This window comes from Gadus macrocephalus, chromosome 22 (genome assembly GCF_031168955.1).
Source record: "Gadus macrocephalus chromosome 22, ASM3116895v1".
Taxonomy (NCBI): Eukaryota; Metazoa; Chordata; class Actinopteri; order Gadiformes; family Gadidae; genus Gadus; species Gadus macrocephalus.
Window position 1 is genome coordinate 15,417,894 of NC_082403.1, and position 22,672 is coordinate 15,440,565.

The 22,672-nt window shown below is 46.8% G+C and overlaps 3 protein-coding genes across 4 annotated transcripts; 1 reads left to right on the forward strand and 2 right to left on the reverse strand.

Annotated features, from left to right (window-relative positions):
* Window positions 1–1,196: 1,196 nt before the first annotated feature.
* On the reverse strand, window positions 1,197–9,104 carry nr1d2b (nuclear receptor subfamily 1, group D, member 2b). Of its 2 annotated transcripts, none has more exons than XM_060042664.1 (8): window positions 8,407–9,104; window positions 6,456–6,641; window positions 4,705–4,793; window positions 4,377–4,521; window positions 3,297–3,931; window positions 3,009–3,194; window positions 2,616–2,758; window positions 1,197–2,001 (listed from the first exon to the last, which is right to left on the reverse strand). In XM_060042664.1, the coding sequence occupies exons 1-8, from the start codon at window positions 8,423–8,425 to the stop codon at window positions 1,833–1,835; spliced, it is 1,572 nt and encodes a 523-aa protein (XP_059898647.1). In that variant the 5' UTR covers window positions 8,426–9,104; the 3' UTR covers window positions 1,197–1,832. The 2 variants fall into 2 exon arrangements, with proteins under 2 accessions (XP_059898647.1, XP_059898646.1); XM_060042663.1 differs by having other exon boundaries at window positions 2,616–2,826; window positions 8,407–9,103.
* A 1,144-nt stretch (window positions 9,105–10,248) lies between these two features.
* Window positions 10,249–15,779, forward strand: LOC132450668 (transmembrane protein 42). Its single transcript, XM_060042673.1, has 3 exons — window positions 10,249–10,651; window positions 12,264–12,410; window positions 13,087–15,779. Exons 1-3 carry the CDS (start codon window positions 10,475–10,477, stop codon window positions 13,231–13,233), a joined length of 471 nt encoding a protein of 156 aa, XP_059898656.1. The 5' UTR covers window positions 10,249–10,474; the 3' UTR covers window positions 13,234–15,779.
* Window positions 15,780–17,664: 1,885 nt separating this feature from the next.
* Window positions 17,665–20,183, reverse strand: LOC132451582 (ubiquitin carboxyl-terminal hydrolase 37-like). The gene is made up of 10 exons (XM_060044152.1): window positions 20,043–20,183; window positions 19,816–19,958; window positions 19,549–19,642; window positions 19,394–19,473; window positions 19,136–19,279; window positions 18,849–18,904; window positions 18,697–18,758; window positions 18,174–18,246; window positions 17,924–18,059; window positions 17,665–17,812 (listed from the first exon to the last, which is right to left on the reverse strand). The coding sequence occupies exons 1-10, from the start codon at window positions 20,181–20,183 to the stop codon at window positions 17,743–17,745; spliced, it is 999 nt and encodes a 332-aa protein (XP_059900135.1). The 3' UTR covers window positions 17,665–17,742.
* Window positions 20,184–22,672: the final 2,489 nt, after the last annotated feature.

Genomic DNA, 22,672 nt, shown 5'->3' on the forward strand with positions numbered 1-22,672 from the left:
TGATGCACAGAAATTTTCATCTCTAGACTCTAATAAGTCGTTAACAACTTCATTTTATTTTCTGAAGTAAATGGGTCTTCCCATAAGAGCCAGGCAGAAGAAGAGCGTTCTACATAGAGGAGAGGATGAACCAAAGACGCTCAACACAAACTTAACCAGAAATAAATACTACCCTTTTGCACTTATAAAATGTATTTATATAGATATATTCATCTGTATATTTATGCACTATGTATATATAATATATAATATCTATTGATAGAATTACTGCATTCCTTTCACAGTAAATTGTAATTACACCTACACATCACAAAGACATAAGCTATATATGTATCAGCATTCAAAAGGCCAAACAAACAAACTGACAATTTCAAAAATACCAAAACAGCTTCAGCTGAATTGTAATGTCCGACAGCAGCCCTTAGCCCTCCGCAGGTTAGTCCTCCACAAAAGACCATCTCCTCATCCTCGTGCACCCTCACACGCTGTTGAGTAAGTTTGGGGCCCCCCAGATGGCTAGGGGGGCACCAGGGGGCCCACCAGGGGGCCAGTTAACAGGTGAGCAGCAACGAGCTAAGAGGTTAGCAGCAACGAGCTAAGAGGTTAGCAGCAACGAGCTAAGAGGTGAGCAGCACCGAGCTAAGAGGTGAGCAGCACCGAGCTACCAGGTGAGCAGCACCGAGCTACCAGGTGAGCAGCACCGAGCTACCAGGTGAGCAGCACCGAGCTAACAGGTGAGCAGCACCGAGCTACCAGGTGAGCAGCACCGAGCTACCAGGTGAGCAGCACCGAGCTAACAGGTGAGCAGCACCGAGCTAACAGGGAATTACATGCAACGTTTGTTTCAAAATGCGGAGGTGCGGAAGATTTTAAAGTTTTTTCCTCCTTACACCCTGATAAATCCAGGTCCAGAGACCTGTTTCTACATTGTTAGGAAAACAACAAAGAAATAAAAACTAGAGGGAAGCTCTTTGCCCAACCACATAAGGTATAAGTGTTCTAATGATAAGGTGGTTTTCTGTGGAATGTCATCATTGTTTTTGCCACAAATCCTGAATGAGGTTGTGGAGCGAGGAACAGAGAGATAAGTTATTATATTAAAAACAGAAATCGAATCAAAGAATTACCTATAAAACAAAGATCATATTAAGTTCCACTCTTTTCATACTCCAATTATATTCAGACGCACTGAGCCGTTGTCTAACAAAGACATTCTTGGTCGTTTTATTATTTCAGCCAATCTGGTGGCTGCTCAGTTCATTCCAATCATTTCATCTCCTTTATTGTCTCTTCTGTCTTACTTCTGCCTCCAGGCCACCGGCAACTCCTGGAGCAGGAGGAAACAGCCAGAAGCAGTCACATATTGCACTATTAATGCCAACCAAGTCTACACTATACAAAGCAGACGCTCCTAACATCTGCAAAAATATTTTTTTTCATTTGCTATACACTCGCACACCTAACACAAGGAGAAACTAAATATATATAACATATATAACATGGAGTCAGTGCCTTCGTTGGTCTGTGTCCCCACAACAGAGGCCTTTCAGCCCTACAGTATAATGAAGTTTCACGGTCTGCAGCAGCCCGGGCCCCTGGTCATACGTGGGGGCCTCTTCAGTCCAGCTCCCTGTCCTCCAGCCCTCTGGGGGACATGGCGCTAGCTAGCTGCGCTAGTGGCGGCGTCAAAGGAGGTCAGAGGTCCAATGAAACGGAGGTTTGATTGCAGGTTCCTGCGAGCTGCTGATGGGGGTGGCGGTGTCCTACCACCACGCCGGGCGGCTCAGCACCCGGGGGTGGTTCAGGAGTGGACCTTGAAGGCCAGCAGCTGCTCAGAGTGCATGTTGTTGAGGGTGTGCAGGTCGGGCAGCTTGAGCAGCAGCTTGGTGAACACGGCCGTGTCGCTGGGCGGGTGGTTCTTGGAGATCAGGCTGCGCAGCGCCCGGATCAGAGTCTCCTGCAGAGCCTCCACCGAGTTCACGTTCTCGATGCCCGAGCGGTCTGCACACCGGGAGAGAGAGGGAGAGAAGAGAGAGAGGGAGGGAGAGAGGGAGAGAAAGGGACAGAAGAGAGAGAGGGAGTGACAGAGGGAGAGTTAGAGAAGAGAGAGAGGGAGTGACAGAAGGAGAGTTACAGAAGAGAGAGTTACAGAAGAGAGGGAGTGACAGAGGGAGAGAGTTAGAGAAGAGAGAGAGGGAGTGACAGAGGGAGAGAGTTAGAGAAGAGAGAGAGGGAGTGACAGAGGGAGAGAGTTAGAGAAGAGAGAGTTACAGAAGAGAGAGGGAGTGACAGAGGGAGAGAGTTAGAGAAGAGAGGGAGTAAGAGAAGAGAGAGGGAGGGAGGGAGTTAGAAAGGAAAGAGAGGGATTTAGAGAGTGAGTGAGTGGGAAGGAGAACGACAGAGAAAGACAGACAGAGACAGAGAGAGACACAGACAGACAGACAGACAGAGACAGAGAGGGGGGGTCAATTACTGTCCTTTGGAAGTGTTTGCTGACTGATGTTTTTGTTCACAGCCCCAACACTGAGTCTTATCATGCAAACACTCTTCTAATGTCAACGCATAATAGAAATATGATAGAAATAAGAAAAATAATCAACTGAACAGATCAACACCTGCGGACACCAGAACCACGGCCGTGAACAGGCTCATCTCCTCCTCGCTCAGGCCGAGGCTGCTGAGCTTCTGGCTGAAGTCCAACATCGAGGCGAGCAGATCTCCGGCGCCCATGGCCCGCAGCGCCTCCACGCCGTACTTCCTGCCGCCCAGGAAGGTCACGGTGCGATCCTTAACGTCGAACAGCGACGCAAAGCGCACCACTAACACCTGCCAAAGGTCACAGCAGCAGCACTGTCTCCGTCAGTCGGGGGTTCAACACAGACCCCTTCTGTGGAGGTCTAGGCTCCACCAGCAGAGAGAGAGAGAGAGAGAGAGAGAGAGGAGAGAGAGAGGGGGCTGTGGTCACTAAGGGGGGGGGGTTAGCAGACGGGGGGGTGGGGGGAACGTACCTCGAAGGTGCCAGCCTTCAGCAGGCTGACCTGGTCGTGCTGCGACAGGTCCCTGAAGCCCGGGATCTTCTTGGCAAACTCCACCACCTCCCGCACGGCAGGGGTGAAGCTCTGGGAGAACTCGGCCCACACGCCCTGGCCCGACTTGTGGGGGTCAACGTGGGGGGACAGGTTCATGGGACACACCTGACGGGGGCAGGGGAGGGGCACAGGGCAAAGGACAAAACCTCAAAGTTAAGAGGGTGGCTCTAAAAGGAGAAAAGGGGACACGAGATAGAATGCTCTCACCAGGTGCATTCTGTTGCCCCCGCCGACGGCGTGGTGGGGGGGGCCCTTGAAGGAGCCGTGGGGGTTGGCCGGGCACTGGCCCCCGGGGGAGATGTAAGGCAGTCTGTAGGGGCAGCGGTCCCCCGGGCTGAGGGCCTCAGGCCCCTGAGGGCCAGAGCCGCCTGCGGTCGGGGGGCCCATGGCGGCGACTGTGGACAGGTTGTTGTGAAGGTTGGTCCAGGCCTCCTGCCGCTCCTCCGTGCCCGGCGTCCTATAGGAAGACACCTTGATGCCATCAGCGACGCCCACGCCGCCGTCCTGGAGGTCCGAGGGGGAGGGGGGGGTCCCGCCGGAGGAGAGGCCGCGCCCCTGCTCCTGGTTGTACATGAAGTCCTCGCGGTGGGCCCGCGTCACCGAGCCGATCACCTCCTCCTCCCCGCTGTCGGAGGCGGAGCTGGGGCCCGTGTCCATGGCGACCGCCGGCACCGGGCCCGGCTCCACGGGGTCAGCGGGGGGGGCTGGGAGGGCCACCGGCGCGATGGCGAGCTGCTGGTTGGCGTGGAGGTCGCCGTTGGTCATCATGTTGTTCATGGCGCTCTGCATCTCCAGCAGCATGCGCTGCTTCTCACGCTTCGGGATGCGACCAAAACGCACAGCTGGGGGGGAGAGAAAGAGAGACACAGAGAGAGAGAGACAGAGGGACAGAGAGACAGAAAGAGAGACAGACAGACAGAGAAACACAGACAGAGAGAGAGACAGAGAGAGAGACAGACAGAGAGACAGACAGACAGACAGAGAGACACAGAGAGACAGACAGACAAAGAGACACAGAGACAGACAGACAGACAGAGGGACAGAGAGACAGAAAGAGAGACAGACAGAGAGAGAGAGACAGACAGAAAGACAGAGAGACAGACAGAGACAGAGACAGAGACAGAGACAGAGACAGAGAGGAGAGAGAGAGAATATGAGGCTTAGTCATCAGAGAAGGTCTAACGATCCCAAACCAAAATAATATCAGGGTCCAAACTGGACAGATTGCGGGAGGTACAGACCCCGGCTGTTGGGGGGGTACAGAACCCCGCTCTAGGGGGTACTCACAGTCCCGGGACATCCCGACCAGCAGACACTTCTTGAAGCGGCACTGCTGGCAGCGGTTGCGGTTAATGCGCATGATGGGGCAGCCATCGTCCTTCAGGCACTTCTTGTAGAGGATGTTCTGCTGGATGCTGCGGCGGAAGAAGCCCTGCAGGTGAAGAGGGAGGGGTGAGCCTCGGTCCACCAGGGGGAGGGGGACAGGGGGAGAGAAACAGAGGGAGGGTGACAGGGGGAGGGGGAGGAGGACAGGGGGAGGGAGTAGAAAAGGGGGAGGGGCTTGGGTGGACATAAAACTGCGTCGAAGACCATGAAGGGCCTTTCTAAGTCTCACCTTGCAACCCTCGCAGGCATGGACCCCGTAGTGGAACCCTGAGGCCACGTCGCCGCACACCTTACACAGCAGCACCAGCCCGCTGAGCTCTGAGGAGGACCACAGCGTCCCGTTACACCGTGTTTAACCCCCCCCGTACTGTGTGTCCTGTACTGGCCTGTGTTGTGGCAGGTGTCCTGTAGTGGCCTGTGTTGTGGCAGGTGTCCTGTAGTGGCCTGTGTTGTGGCAGGTGTCCTGTACTGGCCTGTGTTGTGGCAGGTGTCCTGTACTGGCCTGTGTTGTGGCAGGTGTCCTGTAGTGGCCTGTGTTGTGGCAGGTGTACTGTACTGGCCTGTGTTGTGGCAGGTGTCCTGTAGTGGCCTGTGTTGTGGCAGGTGTCCTGTACTGGCCTGTGTTGTGGCAGGTGTCCTGTACTGGCCTGTATTCTGAAAGGCTACGACCCCATCCAGTAGCCAAGTGTCGATGAGGTTCTTTGATTGATTTATGAATTCATAGGTCACATGAGGTCAAAGCTTACAGGTAAAGGATATTTTACATTGAAAGCGATTGTTTATTTTTCAATATAAATAGAGGGGTTAATAAATAAGTTTAACCATTCATATGCCGCTTTTCCACCGCACATGTAGCTCGACTCGACACGACTCGACACGACACGACTCGACACGGTAGCAGCACGGGTGCTTTTCCACCGCAAATAGTACCTCCTGGACGTGGGCGGGGTCGGCTGCGCGAAAGGGCCGTGACGTATTTGTGTACGCGACGCAAACAACACATACGCAACCCACACATGGACAGAACCCACATAACAACAATGGAGGACATCGATCGCATTACTATTATTAGCTGGCATGTTGAAGAAGTTGGAGAAGTGGAACATGTTGGCTGCGGCGCTGCTATGGATGTTACCAGCATGTCGCTCTCGTGACTTCGTCACACTCTCTGGCCAATCAGTCGCCGGCCGTCTGCCGACGTCACCTTTTAGCATCGGCTCAGCTCGCTTGGAACCTAGAGCGAGTAGGTACTAGAAAAAGCAGCCACTTCAGGTACCAGATACCATGGTACCGCGGTGGAAACGCAAAAAATGCGAGCTGAGTCGAGTCGTGTCGAGTCGTGTCGAGCTGGTACCATGCAGTGGAAAAGCGGCAAAAGTGGGGTGTCATTGTCCCAATGGACCCTGTAAGTGTTGTAGGACATGGCGAGGTTACAGCCATCTGTGTCTCTTCCACACAGTCGTCTTATTGCATCCGGAGCGATAAACTACATTGACACATCGACCTATCCTTATTTCTATCTCTTACATGCATTGAGCATTCATCTTGATAGCAGTCAGTGCTACAATCCAGTGTTTACTGGCACTGAATGACGCTGTGCACTAGTTTTGTTTTGGATAGCAAATTTATCCGAAAGAGTGAGCTCCTACTCAACAATGGTACAGATATTCAAAAATAGGTGGTAGCCATGGCAATAGCACACCCCGATTCTTCCTACAACATTTCCCTAAAGATACGCTCTCTTTAGCTGCTTGTCTGGGCTACAGTAGAGCAATGAAGGTGCATCTTGGTGGTCTCGTGGGAGAAGACCCGCTCCCCATGTAGATATAAAGGCTCAAACCAACGTAACGACAACACAGGATTCTTGTTTTCAGGGGATTTTACAATATTGAAAACATACTAATGAATGTTATGTTCCATTTCTGCCAAGTCTTCGTTAGATGCCACTAAATTCTGACTGAGTGAGTTTGCTCGTCTTACTTGTGATACTTCCTTTGGGAGTGATGTTGGAAGCGCGGCCAGATTTCTGGGGTGCGGCCGGTGGGGGCGGTCCGACGGCAGGGGGAGGGGCGCCACGGGGGGGCACCGGCAGAGACGGGCGGCCGGGTGGGTCGCTGTGGCAGGACTCTGGGCTGGTGGCCGAGCTGATGAAGGCGATCACCCCCCCTGATGCACAAGGGCAGAATGACACAGTGATGAGAGACAGCCATATACAAAGAAAGGTTTGGTACCTACTATTTAGAATCACCGCACAATGTTGCCATTCAGTCAAAAACACGTGGAGGGCTGTAAACCTGGCTGACCCGGTTAATACTGGCATTAGGACACCTTTGCATCAGCACCTACACACATCGTCCCTTATGGGAGACGGGAAACCACACCATGGCTGTGAGTTAAGAGCCTGACTGGAGACCATGGCTGTGAGTTAAGAGCCTGGCTGGAGACCATGGCTGTGAGTTAAGGGCCTGACTGGAGACCATGGCTGTGAGTTAAGAGCCTGACTGGAGACCATGGCTGTGAGTTAAGGGCCTGACTGGAGACCATGGCTGTGAGTTAAGGGCCTGACTGGAGACCATGGCTGTGAGTTAAGGGCCTGACTGGAGACCATGGCTGTGAGTTAGGGGCCTGACTGGAGACCATGGCTGTGAGTTAAGGGCCTGACTGGAGACCATGGCTGTGAGTTAAGGGCCTGACTGGAGACCATGGCTGTGAGTTAAGGGCCTGACTGGAGACCATGGCTGTGAGTTAAGGGCCTGACTGGAGACCATGGCTGTGAGTTAAGGGCCTGACTGGAGACCATGGCTGTGAGTTAAGGGCCTGACTGGAGACCATGGCTGTGAGTTAAGGGCCTGAATGGAGACCAGCATCAGGTATTTCATTTGTTTCTCACACGCTGACCTGGTTCGATGTTCACCACATTCTCAGTTAGATAACACATTGACATCATGCAAGCGTCAGCAGTGTGATGGTACTCAGGAAGCCTTTTCAACGCACACACTAACTTATGGACCCTTCATTCTGCCTGGCAACAGGCTCCTCACAGAAACAAATGGAAGACCTTTTTCTAAAAGCCACCTTTTTGTCGGCCCATAAAGAAAGAAATGTATCATCTGATCCAAAAGCTGTCTCGGTTTAATGTTATACAATTCATATTAAAGTCCAATTTGAAATGACCTCTACTGAAAGACGCTGCAGTGTTGATAATAATGCATTGGACAGTTCAAGTGTGGATTCCATTAACTTTATCATCATCATTGTCATCCAATTATGTTGACATCAAATATGCCTACAGAACATTTGAGCATGATCCTATTTCCCATTAGGATTAGATGATACAGGAGAGAGAGAGAGAGAGAGAGAGAGAGAGAGAGAGAGAGAGAGAGAGATCCATTGCTCTAAGATCTACCAGGTGGTTTCCAGAAAATCCCGTAGCGATGTTAATAATAATAATTAATAATGTTAATAACTCGGTGATTGACAGGCCCCCCGGAGCGCTCCTCTCGGTACGGGACGAACTAAGTGGGTCATCACGTCCTCGGTGACGTCTCACGTGTTTCCATGGCTTTATGCAATGCGACGACACAACCACCCTGGACCAATCAGAGAGGACGCAGGCAGAGCGTAAACACAGGGCACATGGCCAGGAGGAGCGGACCATGTGAGGAGGAGCTGCAGGCTCTGGTTATACTGGCCCATTCCCAGTGCTGCTGCTGCCCACACAGTTCGATGAAACCAACAACACATTGATCTCCATGAATTACAACCCCTTATTCAAGATGTCAAACCAAGAGAGTGACCTTAACAATGTAATGTAAATCAACAGTACGGTTAGGCCTATCTGGGTGTATAAGGGTTGTAATGTATTACAAATAAAAGGAATGCAGCCCTTTGCGACCCATTGATGACTGTATCGGGTGAAACCATTTCTCACCAGCTTTGCATGGCTCCATCTCCTCCTGGTTATCCTGTCGCTTCCTCGACCTCCGAGTGGTTCTGCTGGTTACTGATCAGGATCTCCTGATGGTGACGCTACACCGTGAATAATATGAAATCACTGTGAATAGATCCCGTCGATCCACCGGTAGATGAGCTCAGAGAGCAGGCCACTGTTCCCGGTACAGTAGATCTGTGTTTTGAGGAACCATCTCACCTCACAGAGGAGAGGCTGGCGGTTCGTCTGCAGCGATGGAAATACTGCGAGATTAGTTATTCAGACTTCGTCTTTAACGGCATCCAAATGTTCCCATTAATAACACGTTACTAAACTCCAAGCGATAATAGCATCAGTTGCTTGCAAAGGTGAAAAAGTATCCCTGCGTCTCCACCGCCGAAGAAGACCTGCTGGCTCTGACTAACCTCGTTCTCAGCGTTTTCCTCTCGGACCGTCTGGGACAAGATTGACCAAATCAGCGTTACCGGTGATAGAGAGGGCGGGACTTCCGGTATATGAATATTTGTTGTCGTTACATGTTTCGGACATTATTTGGTCATATGTCGGTCAAAACTCCATATTCATTCTCATTTCATTATTCATCGTCGTTCTCGATGTTATTCTTGTTCTAATTCGTCTCGCTTCGGGACTGTTCACATTGGCGTGCACTGCTCATACAGACCGGAAATTGCTCGGCGGTGGACCAGGATGCAATACAATTCAGGATCCTCTCTCAGCGTCGATCTGACTGGAGAGCCCTATGCACCATGTGACCAGCCTGTCCTCGGCTCCTCCTCTCCGACGCCCAGCGGGGCGTCAATGTGACCCACTGACACAATTAGACAAAGTTAAGGTGAACATTAATAACAAAGGTCTCTCCCAATTGAGGACGTAAACATCAAGTAGATTAATTTATTTGCATGATGGCCTGCTTATTTAAAACTTATTCCCAGTGTATGATTTAACTTCAAATATTAAGACAAGAAGATCAAGTTTATAAGATAGGCCTAGCTAAACGATATAGCTTTAATCTTTATTTTATTATAATTATTTACAGCCAAGATAATATAATGTTTCCATTGAAATTATTACTTAGCCTAAAAGTTACAGCATTTCATTCACAAAACATATACACCCCGAATTATCTTTTGCAGGATACTGGTTCAGCAGTAGGGCCTATGGGAGGAAACTAGACAGCAGGGTCCCCCGTTTGGAGACCAGAGGGACCAGACTGGAACATGGATGCTTTACCAGTCTTACCGGTCTTACCGGTCTTACCGGTCAGAATGTTCATTTTCTGTAGCGTATAATTGTATTTGACATTTCAGAGATGTTTTTACTAGGCCTGCATCATATTTAATTCATCCAAGGCACATAGTTCTTCAAATGTTTTCTAAATTCACTTTCCTGTGTCAGCAGACACTGATGTTTTACCAAATCTATTTCCAGAACATCCATCATCTTTTTGTCCTGATGTTTCAAAGGAATAGGCTGGTAGTGACAATATTACTAATAATAATAATACATTCATTTTGTAGAGCGCTGCTTAAAATACTCAATGGCACTTTGCAGCAAGATATAATCTAATTCCAAATAAAATCTAAGATAGCAGCATGGATATGATTAAGAATCAAATAAATAATTATAATAATAATAATAATACCTTAATAGAATACCTGCTTGTATCTTAAAACATAGCCCTTTTGTAAATATATTTTCAATCATTCCATAAGGTTATTACATTCGTTTACAGTCCGAGGCTGCGGTTATTATATTATTTTACAGTCCACGGTTGGAGGTTGTTATATTATTTTACAATCTACGGTTGGAGGTTATTATATTATTCTACAGTCCACGGTTTGAGGTTATTAAATTATTCTACAGTCCACGGTTGGATGTTATTATATTATATTACAGTGCACTGTGGGAGGTTATCCATGATGCGTTGGACTGCCCCCTGGCGGCTGCTGGTCGGAAGTGCAGCACACGGGCGCACTAGGACGCGGCGGCTAGGATGCAGAAATGTGACGATAGACTGAACAAATAATGATATTTGCTTGCCTTCAAAATGTTTCCCGGAGTGATCTATGCATTGCTGGCAGGCTTCTTGGGAGCCGTGGCATCGTCCTCGGCCAAGCTGTCCCTTGGAGCGGACTACCTGAAGGGGGTTTGTGAGACCGGGCTCCGGACCTGGGGAGAGCAGCGGCGCTTCAGACAGCCTGATGAGACCACCGCCTGTGACTGGGTGAGGCCTGCTGCTCTGATATATACTTTACTGGTATACAGTTTGCACATAGTATACAGTATGTATATAGTGTCCAGTTTAAAGGTTGTATACTGTTTACACTATCGGTGATGATTCTAATGTGACTGGGAGGTGAGTAGCCTACTGTACTCTATTGGTGAGGAGTCGACTGGGAGGACTGCTGTGTGTCGCCAGTCTTTTGCAACTATGATACGATGATAGCAACGCGCCTCTCTACTGGTGAGCTCTGTCCACCAGTAGCACCAGCAGCACCAGTAGCACCATCCAGTAGCACCAGCTGCACCAGTAGCGCCGTCCAGCAGCACGCTGCCACCCTTAGCGCGCGCGGCGATTTGCATGCGGACAATGCAGCTCGTGCGTCATCGTTTTATTGTGTTCCTCCTTTAACACGAAATAAACGTTTATCTTCTTTATAATGATTAGTGGTTATGTCGATGTGCTTTAGTGCAAGTCTGTAAGAACTATTTTTTAAATACAAATGTAGAGGAATTCATGAGGATGATGAGGATGATGAGGAGGAGGAGGTTTTTCTGAGTGACCTTCAGACCGACAAGCAGCACGTGCTGCCATGTAACATTGTTAAAATAGGATCAAAGATGGTTCGAGCTCCTCCTCTAATATCATCCAACCCTCCCATGTACTTGACGTTTTTAATCACCATGAGCGTTTGAGAGCCCACCCTTCAGCGAACAGCACGAACTCCAGTGCTTCTATCGGGTCTGAAAGAGTTGGCCCGGTCGACCGGCGGTATGAGCCGCTGCATGATGACTGCAGCCCCGGGGTTCATGTCGCCAGTGGTGTCCTGTAGTTCCCAATGAGAGCGATGGGCCTGTGTGTGTTGACCAGCTCCATGCGTGCCGTGTGTGTGTGTGTGTGTGTGTGTGTGTGTGTGTGTGTGTGTGTGTGTGTGTGTGTGTGTGTGTGTGTGTGTGTGTGTGTGTGTGTGTGTGTGTGTGTGTGTGTGTGTGTGTGTGTGTGTGTGTGTGTGTGTGTGTGTGTGTGTGTGTGTGTGTGTGTGTGTGTGTGTGTGTGTGTGTGCGCGTTGACCAGCTCCAATTGTCCCATGTGTGTGTGTGTGTGTGTGTGTGTGTGTGTGTATATGTTGACTATGCGTCCCGTGTGTGTGTGTTAACCAGCTCTCTCTGTCCTGCTTGTGTGTGACACACACACAGGACAGAGCGAGCTGGTTAACACACACACACACACACACATTGTGTGTGTGTGTGTGTTTATGTTGACTATGCGTCCCGTGTGTGTGTTAACCAGCTCGCTCTGTCCTGTGTGTGTGTGACACACACAGGACAGAGAGAGCTGGTCAACACACACACACACACACACAGGACAGAGCGAGCTGGTTATCACACACACACACACACACACCCACACACAATGTGTGTGTGTGTGTGTGTTAACCAGCTCTCTCTGTCATGTGTGTGTGTGTTAACCAGCTCTCTCTGTCGTGTGTGTGTGTCTGTGTGTTGACCAGCTCTCTCTGTCCTGTGTGTGTGTGTGTGTTGACCAGCTCTCTCTGTCCTGTGTGTGTGTGTGTTGACCAGCTCTCTCTGTCCTGTGTGTGTGTTGCTCCCCCCAGCTCCACATCCCTCTGCGGCTGCTGTGCGGGGGGCTGCTGTTCACGTGTAACGCTGTGATGTGGACCTTCCTGGCCAAAGCCCTGCGCTCGTCCTCCTCCTGCACCCAGACCACTGTGACCACCACCGCCTCCAACTTCATATCCTCCGTGAGTAGCGGCTCAGATCAACCAATCAACCAATGGGCCTGTAATACGGTACCGCCCATTCAGCCCAGGTACCATGACCGGTAGGGTTAATAATCAATGAGCAGTCCGTTGTTTTTTGTGTATTTACGATAGCTTTTTATTGGAAAGGATCAATACAAAGTTAATAACGACCTTTTTGCTGAAGCTTGCCAGCTGGATGCGTTCCAACATTAAGACAGAAAAGTCGATTGTTCTTCTGCTGGGCAAACGTCCACACACCGATTTACCTCAATCTGCTGCCGATTACTGTTTGCGTGATAGGTGGTACACGATGGAGTTAGTTTGTTGTGTGGTTAACGATAGTGTTAGTTTGTTGTGGGGTACAAGATAGTGTTAGTTTGTTGTGGGGTACAAGATAGTGTTAGTTTGTTGTGTAGTATTAGATAGTGTTAGTTGGTTGTGTGATAAGATAACGTGTTAATTTGTTGTGTGGTAAGATAAAGTGTTAGTTTGTTGTGTAATACAAGATAAAGCCTTGGCAGATCTCCTACACATAAATGTGCTTTAAGTTTTAAGTTTTGTTGTTTCTTTACTTCTATTCATCTTATGTGAGGCTTAAGTGCAGGGTTAAGGGTACACGCTGCACAGTGCAGGGTTAAGGGCTGTATTTAGGAGGAGTCTTCCTGTTTCCCCGCAGGCCTTCCTGGGCCAGCTGATCTTCGGCGAGGCCCAGATCACGCTGTGGTGGGTGGGCATCTCCCTGACCTTCTCGGGCCTCCTGGTGCTGCAGCGAGCCGCTCCCCAGCAGGACCGCCGGCCCGCCGCGGCCCACAAGGAGGAGTAGTCTGCCGAGATGGGCTTCATTTATACGCTGGATCTGGGTGGCACACATTGCCCTGTTCAACATCCGCCAGGCGCCAGAGACACGTGGCGTGGGTTGCGTCTCTTGCGTTGCTGCTGCCCTGTGTGTCAGCCCCACGTCTCAGCGGGGCGGGAGATGGTCGTCTGGCTAGCGCCGTCACTCATTGCTTGATTGCGCTCCACCTTTAACTCCATGCATTGTTTGAGTATAACCTACTTGCTTTTACACCGATTGCCTTTCAGTTATCCTATTTGAGTGTGAGAACCTCTTCTGCCGATCAACCTGAAAGATTAACAGCTCTTAATCAACGATTAGTTCACTAGCAAGCTGTGAAAATGATGCTGTGACCAAACATTAATGGAATGAAATCATGATATTAGGATATTTTGATGTTTTCAATAACAGAATGGTTGACCTCATACCAGGTGAGCTATAGGATAGTTCACCTGATACAAGGTGAGCTATCGGATGGTTCAGCTCATACGAGGACATAGAGAAGGAGAGCTAGAGAAAGTAACAGTTCCTGCAGTCCTACAGGTTGGACATTTAAGTAATATGAGCAGTATCTGATTTCTGAAGCCTCGCTGACCATCCTACTGAAGTGGAAACATTATTCTGTGAGTATGTGTTCCTAAGCACCCGCAAGCTGCACGTTCACAGCTATCACAACAGAAAGAGAAAGTCTTCCCATCCCTCATCATGTAGGAGGTGAACTCGACTTGGGACAATGTGAAATCAGCAAGGTGTCAAGTCTGCTGCGTGCTTCAGCCGCGAGGCATAGTCTCCTGACACCAGCTGGGGTCCTAGCTGATGCTTTAACCTGTGGTCGTTAACACTGTTCTCATACACTATTGTACTGTTACAATTCAGTTTAATCGTCTCCTTTTTGTTCCATAGTCTAAATTCAGTTGTATAGTCTGAAGTCATTGGCATGAGGAAATATCACACAACTAAAGTTGAAGAATGAAAGAAATTGTAGCTTGAATAATATATAGAAGGACTTAATCCTCTATGTCATATGATGAATGTCAGGGACCATTGATCTGTCGTTTCCCTTTTATTGTAATAACACATATTTCCATTTCTCCCAGGCGTAAAAATCATAAAGTTCACTCCCATCAACCAAGGCACTGGCTTCACCAAATTCCTCCTTCCGTACTTTTAAAACATACTTCTCTTTTACTTTAGTTCCATTTTGTGTGCAACATCTTATAGCAGTGTGTTATTCGTATTGCTGAATGCACGTTCAATTGAACAACCAATGGGAGAGCAGAGACTAAGATTTGCTAATAATATTCCCATAGAAGGAAGTTTCTCTGTGGGCTATACCAAATGCAGAACGATGTACCGTTATTTGACAGTAGTCCCCTACTGCTGCTAGCAGCATCACCAGTATGCACAAGGTTTAGGACTAATAACAGAGGTGTTGGAACATGAAAGTCTCATTTTGATACATATCAACTTCACAATATGCATGCAACCAGCTTAGAAATCTGTAGCTTGTATGAAACTCTCTACTAGCTATAATAACACAGAGCAAAAAAGCACAACATGAAATCAGATGTCTTTCCAGCCGCACTCATACCAGGAGCTGCGTATTTGTATCCACGTGATGTAATGTGAATCCCGGACAATGTGATTCTCTGTGACAATTTGATGTTTTATTTCTCTGCTGTTTAAAGAGCAACCGAGCCTTGAGGACAACACGGTATGTGATCACCACTCAACATACAAGGCAGTGCCAGGGGATACCATTTGTTGCACCAATTTGATTAAATGCAATAAGTTGCGTTGGCCAGAGCTGGCTCTGTGGCTGTGTTCGCCTCGGTGGTCACTTACTCTTTAATGTCCGTCATGCCATCCGGTATTAGATGTGACCTTCAATGATACATTTCCTTTAGGGAACTCGTCAGATTTTTAATTTAAAGTCCTTCCACTGCATTGACGCTTATATCTCTAAACTTCTTAAAATACCTTTCTTGCAACACTTCTTGACCTTAGCTTTTCATTTTGACGATGTTTGATGCCTGCTCTTTTTGATTATGGCTAAAGGGAAATACATCTAACTGTGGACCTATATTACTATAGTAATAATAAAAGCATAATGGTAGCATTATTTATAGAATACCACAAAGTCCTTGGATAACATGTCTTTCTATCTATGTGCAAGTAACTGAACAATGATGCAATAATGACAGCAATTATCATATTACAATACAAGCACCAGTATATCAACTATTGGCTAGATTTGATATGTTCTGGCAGACATGAAAATATATCAGTAATTTATTAAGCAATACATTTTTCCCAAAATTGGATCTCAGACTTGACCTTGGATAGAGAGTGTTATCCACTGGGCTGATATAATAGACTCGGTAGGTTTGATTTAGACCATAGTCGATCAACATAGTTGTAACTAGCATTTGTAAAAATGTATATATTTTCTATTTATAGAAAATATTGATTAAAATGTCACCCAAGGTAAAAAAGACAATGCGAGGTAATTGTTGAATAAAAAGCTCATATGACCGATGGTTTGTCCTGTCTTGTTTTAAGGGTCTTCTTGATTTATTAGTGTCCGGTTATTTTTGTCACATCCATTGTTATTTATGAACAAGCAGCAGTGGAACGAAATTCGCTTGCTCATATTACATTATGTTAATATTAGTCACATTACATGGGTGGCTTTATAAACCACTTTCTTTACCTGAACTCTGTTATTGAGTAGGCTTACATAGAGAAGTGACACCTTTACCTGAACTCTCTGTTCTTGAGTAGGCCTATATAGAGAAGTGACACCTTTCTTTATCTGAACTGTTGTCGGCTCTGGATAGACCGAAGCAATTCTTCCTCTCCTGAACGTTAATATCCATTATTGCTGAGGATGCTATCTTAACAGTTACTGAAAAACTTTAAATGAGTGCAAATATATTTTTTAAGTCAGAGTCCCAGTGACATTTCACCTTTTTAAGGGCCTTTACATGGGAGCGCCATTGTAAGCCCTGGTAATTAATAAGTAAATGATCTATATTAAGTGTTTGTTGTTTGGATTTTTCTCAAATCTACTGCTCAAACAATGCAGAGCTGTGGGCGATGTAAACCTGTGTTATGTGGTTGATGTGATTAAAGGGTGAGACTGGAGACTGAAGAAACAGACCAAACACAGTAGATTAGTAGCAAGTGAACACATTTATTGATGACATATATTATTATTATAAACTCTGATGGTATCTTATCATTATTATTGATTTTATTAGATTTATATCATTATTACTATCATGAACAATTGTATTGTTATTATTTATACATTACTAATAATAAATAATAATACATTTAATTTAGAGGCGCCTTTCAAGACACCCAAGGTCACCTTACAGAGCATATAGTCATCATAAATCGTTTAAAAAAACAAGACATTGTGGAAAAAATAAATAAATAAATAAACATAAAAAATAAAAAATAAATAAAACAAAAACAAGACAAAACAAAACAAACAAACAATCAAAACAGTGATCAGTTAGACGTTGTGTGCGAGTTTGAACAGGTGAGTTTTGAGTTGTGACTTGAAGGTTGTAATGGTGTCTGACTGTTATATGTGTGGGGGGAGGGAGTTCCAGAGCCTGGGTGCTGAACAGCTGAATGACCGGGCAGCCATTGTAGTGAGTCGTGAATTAAATACATTAAATACATTAATTTAAAAAAAGTATTAAATTAAATCAAAACCAGAGCCTAATGATCATATATAAGTTCAACAGGTGATCTTATTTTTATAGTTACATTATATACAGTGCTATTATATTATATATTCAAATTATATATTATACATAATTATCATATTATTATTATACACATATGATCCTCAGCATTATTACTATACATAATAATGTTATCCTCATTATTATTATTATTATACATGTATAATAATAAAAAGGATCACATAATGACATTATTATTCATAATAATATGATCCTCAGCATTATTATTATACATAATATGAATATGCTCCTCATTATTATGATACAAAATAAAAATAAAGTGATCCTCATTATGATCAGCCTTAACGTCCAAAGAGGTGGGCCGCAGGGCCCCTAGAGGGGGGTGTAGAGGGGGTTGGTTAGCCCCTAGAGGGGGCTGTAGAAGGGGGACGAAGGGTGTGGTCCCCAGAGGGGGGTGTAGAGAGGGACCTCAGGTCCCCTAGAGGGGGGCTTCAGGGTGTGGCCCCCAGAGGGGCATGTAGAGGGGGGCTTCAGGGTGTGGCCCCCAGAGGGGCATGTAGAGGGGAGCTTCAGGGTGTGGCCCCTAGGGGGGGATGTAGAGGGGGGCTTCAGGGTGTGGCCCCTAGGGGGGGATGTAGAGGGGGGCTTCAGGGTGTGGCCCCTAAGGGGGCGTTTAAAGGTGGGCCTCAGCTGTAGAGGGGGGCCTTAGGGTGCGGCCCCCAGAGCGGGCTGTAGAGGCACCACCAATCAAACGCTCTCCTGGGCCTCACAGGTGTCAGTCCCTCTCAGCTCCAGATGGCTCCTGGTTCTGAGCCAGTGGGACATGGCTTCCCTCTTCTGCTCCACTGGTGGAAGAAGACAAGCAGGAGTCAGTGTTTCAGTAAGTTCAGTGAGTAAAACAGACTGAGTCTAAAAGAAGCATTGGCTGTTGTAGAGAGTAACGTTTAAAGTATCACCTTAGGACGTAAAACAACATGTAGGCGGTCTTCTCTCTGGTCCTCAGGACCGGCGTCTCCGCGGGCGTCACACGGGCGTCGTTGAGGGTCAACCATCCGGCGCCGTCCTCTCCAGCGACGTCACTGACATAGTGGCCTGGGGGACACAAGACATCCATTACCTTACTGTCCCCCAGCGTGGGACGGGTCTAGTGTCTGACGCATGTGTCAGGTACAGATGTACATTCTTTACTATAAAAGCTTTAGTTACCGGTGTTGATGCTCTCCCCGAGGTGAGAGACCATCCCCGACAGGCGGTAGGTGCTCTGGTTGCTGTGATCCTTCTGTCGAGAAACAGGATTCATTTGTCAGAGAACCTGACCCTAACCCTAAGCATTTTCACACTGCCAAGCAGGTACGGTGGCTGCTTGGCAGATGTTACAGTTTCACTGTCCTGCCTGTGTAAAGCCCTCAAAGAGCCGGCTTTCTTGTTCATTGGAGCAGGCGGGGCTACGCACGTAGACATCTTTAGAATAATTTGCATACTCAGAATATTTTAATTTTATTCAAGCGCCACTCGCACGCAAGAATGAGTAGACTGCGTCTGAATGTAGGCTACAAACCCCATTAACTATTTACAAGTGCAAAAACGCCAATGCCGGGAAAAAGTTTCAAATAAGACGGGCATATTGCCAGTGTAAAAAACGCTTTGAGCTTCTCTGTTGCATCATCATTTGAATCTGTCCATATTCTGTCCCACTGTGTACTACAGCTCTCTCCCTGGCCCCTCTCACCCCATGAACTTCCTGAAGACCTCTGTCCCTGTCTCCTGCACTGTCAAGATGATCCACTGCTGCTGAGAAACACACCAACAATCCTGTTTTGTACACAACTGAAAAACTCAAGCGGTTGGGCAAGAGATAGGAATCCATCACTTTTTTCTTACCCATGTTTGCACTTGGTTTTGCTCCAGATGCGATGTCCCCCTCTCCATAACTTGATCTACAACACATTCCATACATAATGATTAATCAGATATTGAGGATCGTAAATTAAACACTAAAATGGTTGTGTGAGGTCCTCTATAAGAGGCAGGGGAGCTTACGGCCGGATTACCAATCTAGATTCATCTGACTCTGTTTCAATGACGCCCACCACTCCCAACCCGCCCAATCTGTTTCCATGAAGCACAACGCACTGCCTACCGTCCCAGTCTGTTTCCTTATCTCTTACCTCAGTGGGTCTATCCCAGCTGCAGCCCCCTGCTCTCCAACGAGGGAGGCCAGAGACAGCCATGGAGGAACGCTGACAGCATCGGTCACCTTCCTCAACCGTGCCCCGTCGTGGTGGAAGCGCTTCATGTGAAGGAGTAACACTCTGTGGACACAAACGGTTCATCGTCCGATCGCTACATGCACACACGCGCCCGTACGTATGAAAAGGCTGCTTCAAGGCAACATTGGAGACAACAGACTCAAGTTCATGGCTCACCTGGGCAGAGTGAGGAAATGCCGAACCGCTGTTGCCTGGCATCCAGAGCACTGCCGGCAGGTGCACTCCAACTCTGAAGGCTGAGGGAAAGTGCTCTGTGAGTATCAGTGGACCAGCGTAATCAGACACACCAACGGTCAGTACGGTGTACTGACTTTGAAGTAGAATTGGAGGCCAGCTATCAACGACGGGTGAAGGTCCAAGGACAAGTGGTTCTGCTCCTCCTCCTGGAAGACCTTGTCACCGCAGCTTTTAAGACGGGTAGAGAACAGAAAATCACCATTTGAACACAGCAGACCAGATCATGATGCCAAAAGTGTTGGCGTAACATTGATTGACTCTGATTTCCATCATTCAATGATGGAGGAACTATAGTAGCATTATGCGACAACAATAATACGTTCGATGAAGTCACGCGTTACCTGGTGCAGGTGCGTACACACTGCAGTCTGAACTCAAAGTTCTGGACGGGGCAGATATAGCTGGGTGACGTGGAGATCTCCTGCAGTGTCTCACCTTCCATCTTCATCTTCATGAAGAGGAGGAGCAGGAACTCATGAGCATCCTGTCAGAAACCCGAAGTTCAGTTGACATGTGTTTAATCCTCAACAAGCGCATAAGCCAAGAGATAGGGACTCATCAGCTGTACCTGCTCAGTGATATGCTCGTACTCCTCGTTGAACTCTGCCAGACTGCTCTTGATGGACCAAAGGAGCCGGCGCTTGCCTTTGTAGGAGCCCTCACCCTGCCGGGATTTATATAGCTCCCCCAAGTACCTGGAGAACAGCATACGAAAAGACCAAGTGCATTTAGTATACCTACTGTACTTAATATTGTACAGTGGAGCATTCACTTTGTCAGTAAATCGTCCAAGCTGTACTGTAGTTTGTGAGGGCTAAGGGTCTGGTTCTCCTCTAGTGTGAGGGCTAAGGGTCTGGTTCTCCTCTAGTGTGAGGGCTAAGGGTCTGGTTCTCCTCTAGTGTGAGGGCTAAGGGTCTGGTTCTCCTCTAGTGTGAGGGCTAAGGGTCTGGTTCTCCTCTAGTGTGAGGGCTAAGGGTCTGGTTCTCCTCTAGTGTGAGGGCTAAGGGTCTGGTTCTCCTCTGGTGTGAGGGCTAAGGGTCTTGTTCTCCTCTAGTGTGAGGGCTAAGGGTCTGGAAAAAAAATAAAGTGGGTTAAAAAAATAGCTAAGGTGATCGAGTTTGAATATATTTGAGTACGTTGTGGGTATTTGTTTGAGACTTGGAAAATATATATTATTGACACATTCACATTTAGTTAATCGAAATAAGCTCACAAAATGAGGATCCCGTTGGTCTCCTTTGAGTCTCAGCTTTGTCGTTTGTGTAGATATAGGCATGTGTTGCCAGATCGGATTGGCAATTTCCAGCCCAATTCTGGACTAAAAAACACCCAATCAACCAAAAACCAGCTAAAAACGTATATTGCCAGAAAACCGATAAATCGTATACTTCTGCAATGGCAAACACACGAATACACACCGAAACGCAACCTTATTATCTATGACGTTATGTGGTATACAAGGGACCTCTCATCCATCGCTAACACACACACACATAGGCCTACTCACAAGGTCTGCGTAAAGAACACACTGATAGCAGTAGAAAATGGGTCTTCGATGACATCCACAACACACAAAATAGGCACATAATAGTCAAATTGTGAGCAAAATTAACACCTGAATGCGACGTAATTTACCTAATAACTTTTACGTTACACACAAACACACACACGCGCGCGCGCTCAGTGTGCAGGGACACGCTCATTTAACATGTTTGGTAAATTAGCTAATATTAAAACAACCCTCAAAATAGTCACGCATAAAATTATCTTACATTTATGTAGAAATTGAACTTGAAATATTCTTACAAGAACTTAAAGAACATCAACCGGAGAACTAATGTTCAGCCAACGGCAGCGCCGCTAATGCTTCGCGAATCAAATCTCAACTGGCGCGGTGGTTTGAGTGACAGGTCTGAAAGCCCTCCCTCGCCCCTAATTACTATTGGACAGGCAAGCATTGATTTTAGCATTTATCTTCTACCGGTGGACGTACACCCGGATATGTAGCAAGCGCCTAGCCTTTAGCAATATAAACGGGGCTCTCACCACAGACAAACGGCAGATTTCTAACAATCATATTTCCAATCGATTCATCATTTTATCGCAAGTGTAACACGAAACACAGAACCGTTTAAGCTTCACATTGTGTTTCTAGCTTGACGTTGTTTAGGCTCCACGACGTCCGCAATGGTTAGCTCTCATAGCCACCATGGGCTATCGCTAACTAGCCGCCCTGTCACCTTGGCTGTCATCTCCAGAACTGCTCACGCTCGAGCCTCAACGTCCTTGAGACCAACTGGAAATATACGGTATGAAATTAACTGTGATTCTTAAAAAAGTATAAATTATATCGAAATTCTGTGTCTACATATACGTATAGAATAATACAGAAGAAGAAAGAAAGAATAAAACTAAAGAACAATAGTGGAGAGTGGCAATTCTTCCAAAAGTTGGATTTCAGACTTGATCTTGGATAGAGTGTTATCCACTGGGCTGACTCGGTAGGTTTGATTTAGACCATATTCGATCAACATAGTTGAAACTAGCATTTGTAAAAATGTATATATTATCTATTTATAGAAAATAGTAAAATGTCAACCAAGCAAAAAAAATATAATGTGAAGTAATTGTCTAATGAACAGCTCATTTGACAGTTTGGTTTGCCCAATCTTCATGAAGGGTCTTCTTGATTTATTAGTGTCAGTTTTTGATTCATGAACAAGCAACAGTTGAACTTACTTGGCTTGCTCATGTAACATTATATTAATATTAGTCACATTTTATGGCACTATAAAGAGGAAGACCAACCTGATTGAAACCACTTTCTTTACCTGAACTCTCTGTTCTTGAGTAGGCCTACATAGAGAAGTGACGCCTTTCTTTACCTGAACTCTGTTATTCGGCTCTGGATAGACCGAAACAATTCTTCCTCTCCTGCCATTAATATCCATTAATTCTGAGGATGCTGTCTTAACAGTAACTGAAAAACTTTAAATGAGTGCAAATAATTTTTTTAAGTCAGACTCGCCAAGCACAAATGTCCTATATCAAGTGTTTGTTGTTTGGATGTTCCTCAAATCTACTGCTCAAACAATGCTGAGCTGTGGACGATGTAAACCTGTGTTATGTGGTTGATGTGATTAAAGGGTGAGACTGGAGACTGAGGAAGCGGACCAAACACAGGAGATTAGTAATAAT

Excerpts from the sequence above, each read along its gene's own strand:
- nr1d2b (XM_060042663.1), bottom strand. Across the intron at positions 4,794-6,455 it reads TCCCAAAGGAAGTATCACAA|AGCTCAGCGGGCTGGTGCTG; the intron begins GTAAGACGAGCA and ends GGTCCTCCTCAG. Across the intron at positions 3,195-3,296 it reads GGGGCAACAGAATGCACCTG|GTGTGTCCCATGAACCTGTC; the intron begins GTGAGAGCATTC and ends TGCCCCCGTCAG.
- LOC132450668 (XM_060042673.1), top strand. The coding sequence starts at position 10,475 with ATGTTTCCCGGAGTGATCTATGCATTGCTGGCAGGCTTCTTGGGAGCC. Across the intron at positions 10,652-12,263 it reads AGACCACCGCCTGTGACTGG|CTCCACATCCCTCTGCGGCT; the intron begins GTGAGGCCTGCT and ends TGCTCCCCCCAG. Across the intron at positions 12,411-13,086 it reads CCTCCAACTTCATATCCTCC|GCCTTCCTGGGCCAGCTGAT; the intron begins GTGAGTAGCGGC and ends GTTTCCCCGCAG.
- LOC132451582 (XM_060044152.1), bottom strand. The coding sequence starts at position 20,183 with ATGCTGTTCTCCAGGTACTTGGGGGAGCTATATAAATCCCGGCAGGGT. Across the intron at positions 18,060-18,173 it reads CGGGGAGAGCATCAACACCG|GCCACTATGTCAGTGACGTC; the intron begins GTAACTAAAGCT and ends TGTGTCCCCCAG. Across the intron at positions 17,813-17,923 it reads ATGTTGTTTTACGTCCTAAG|TGGAGCAGAAGAGGGAAGCC; the intron begins GTGATACTTTAA and ends TTCTTCCACCAG.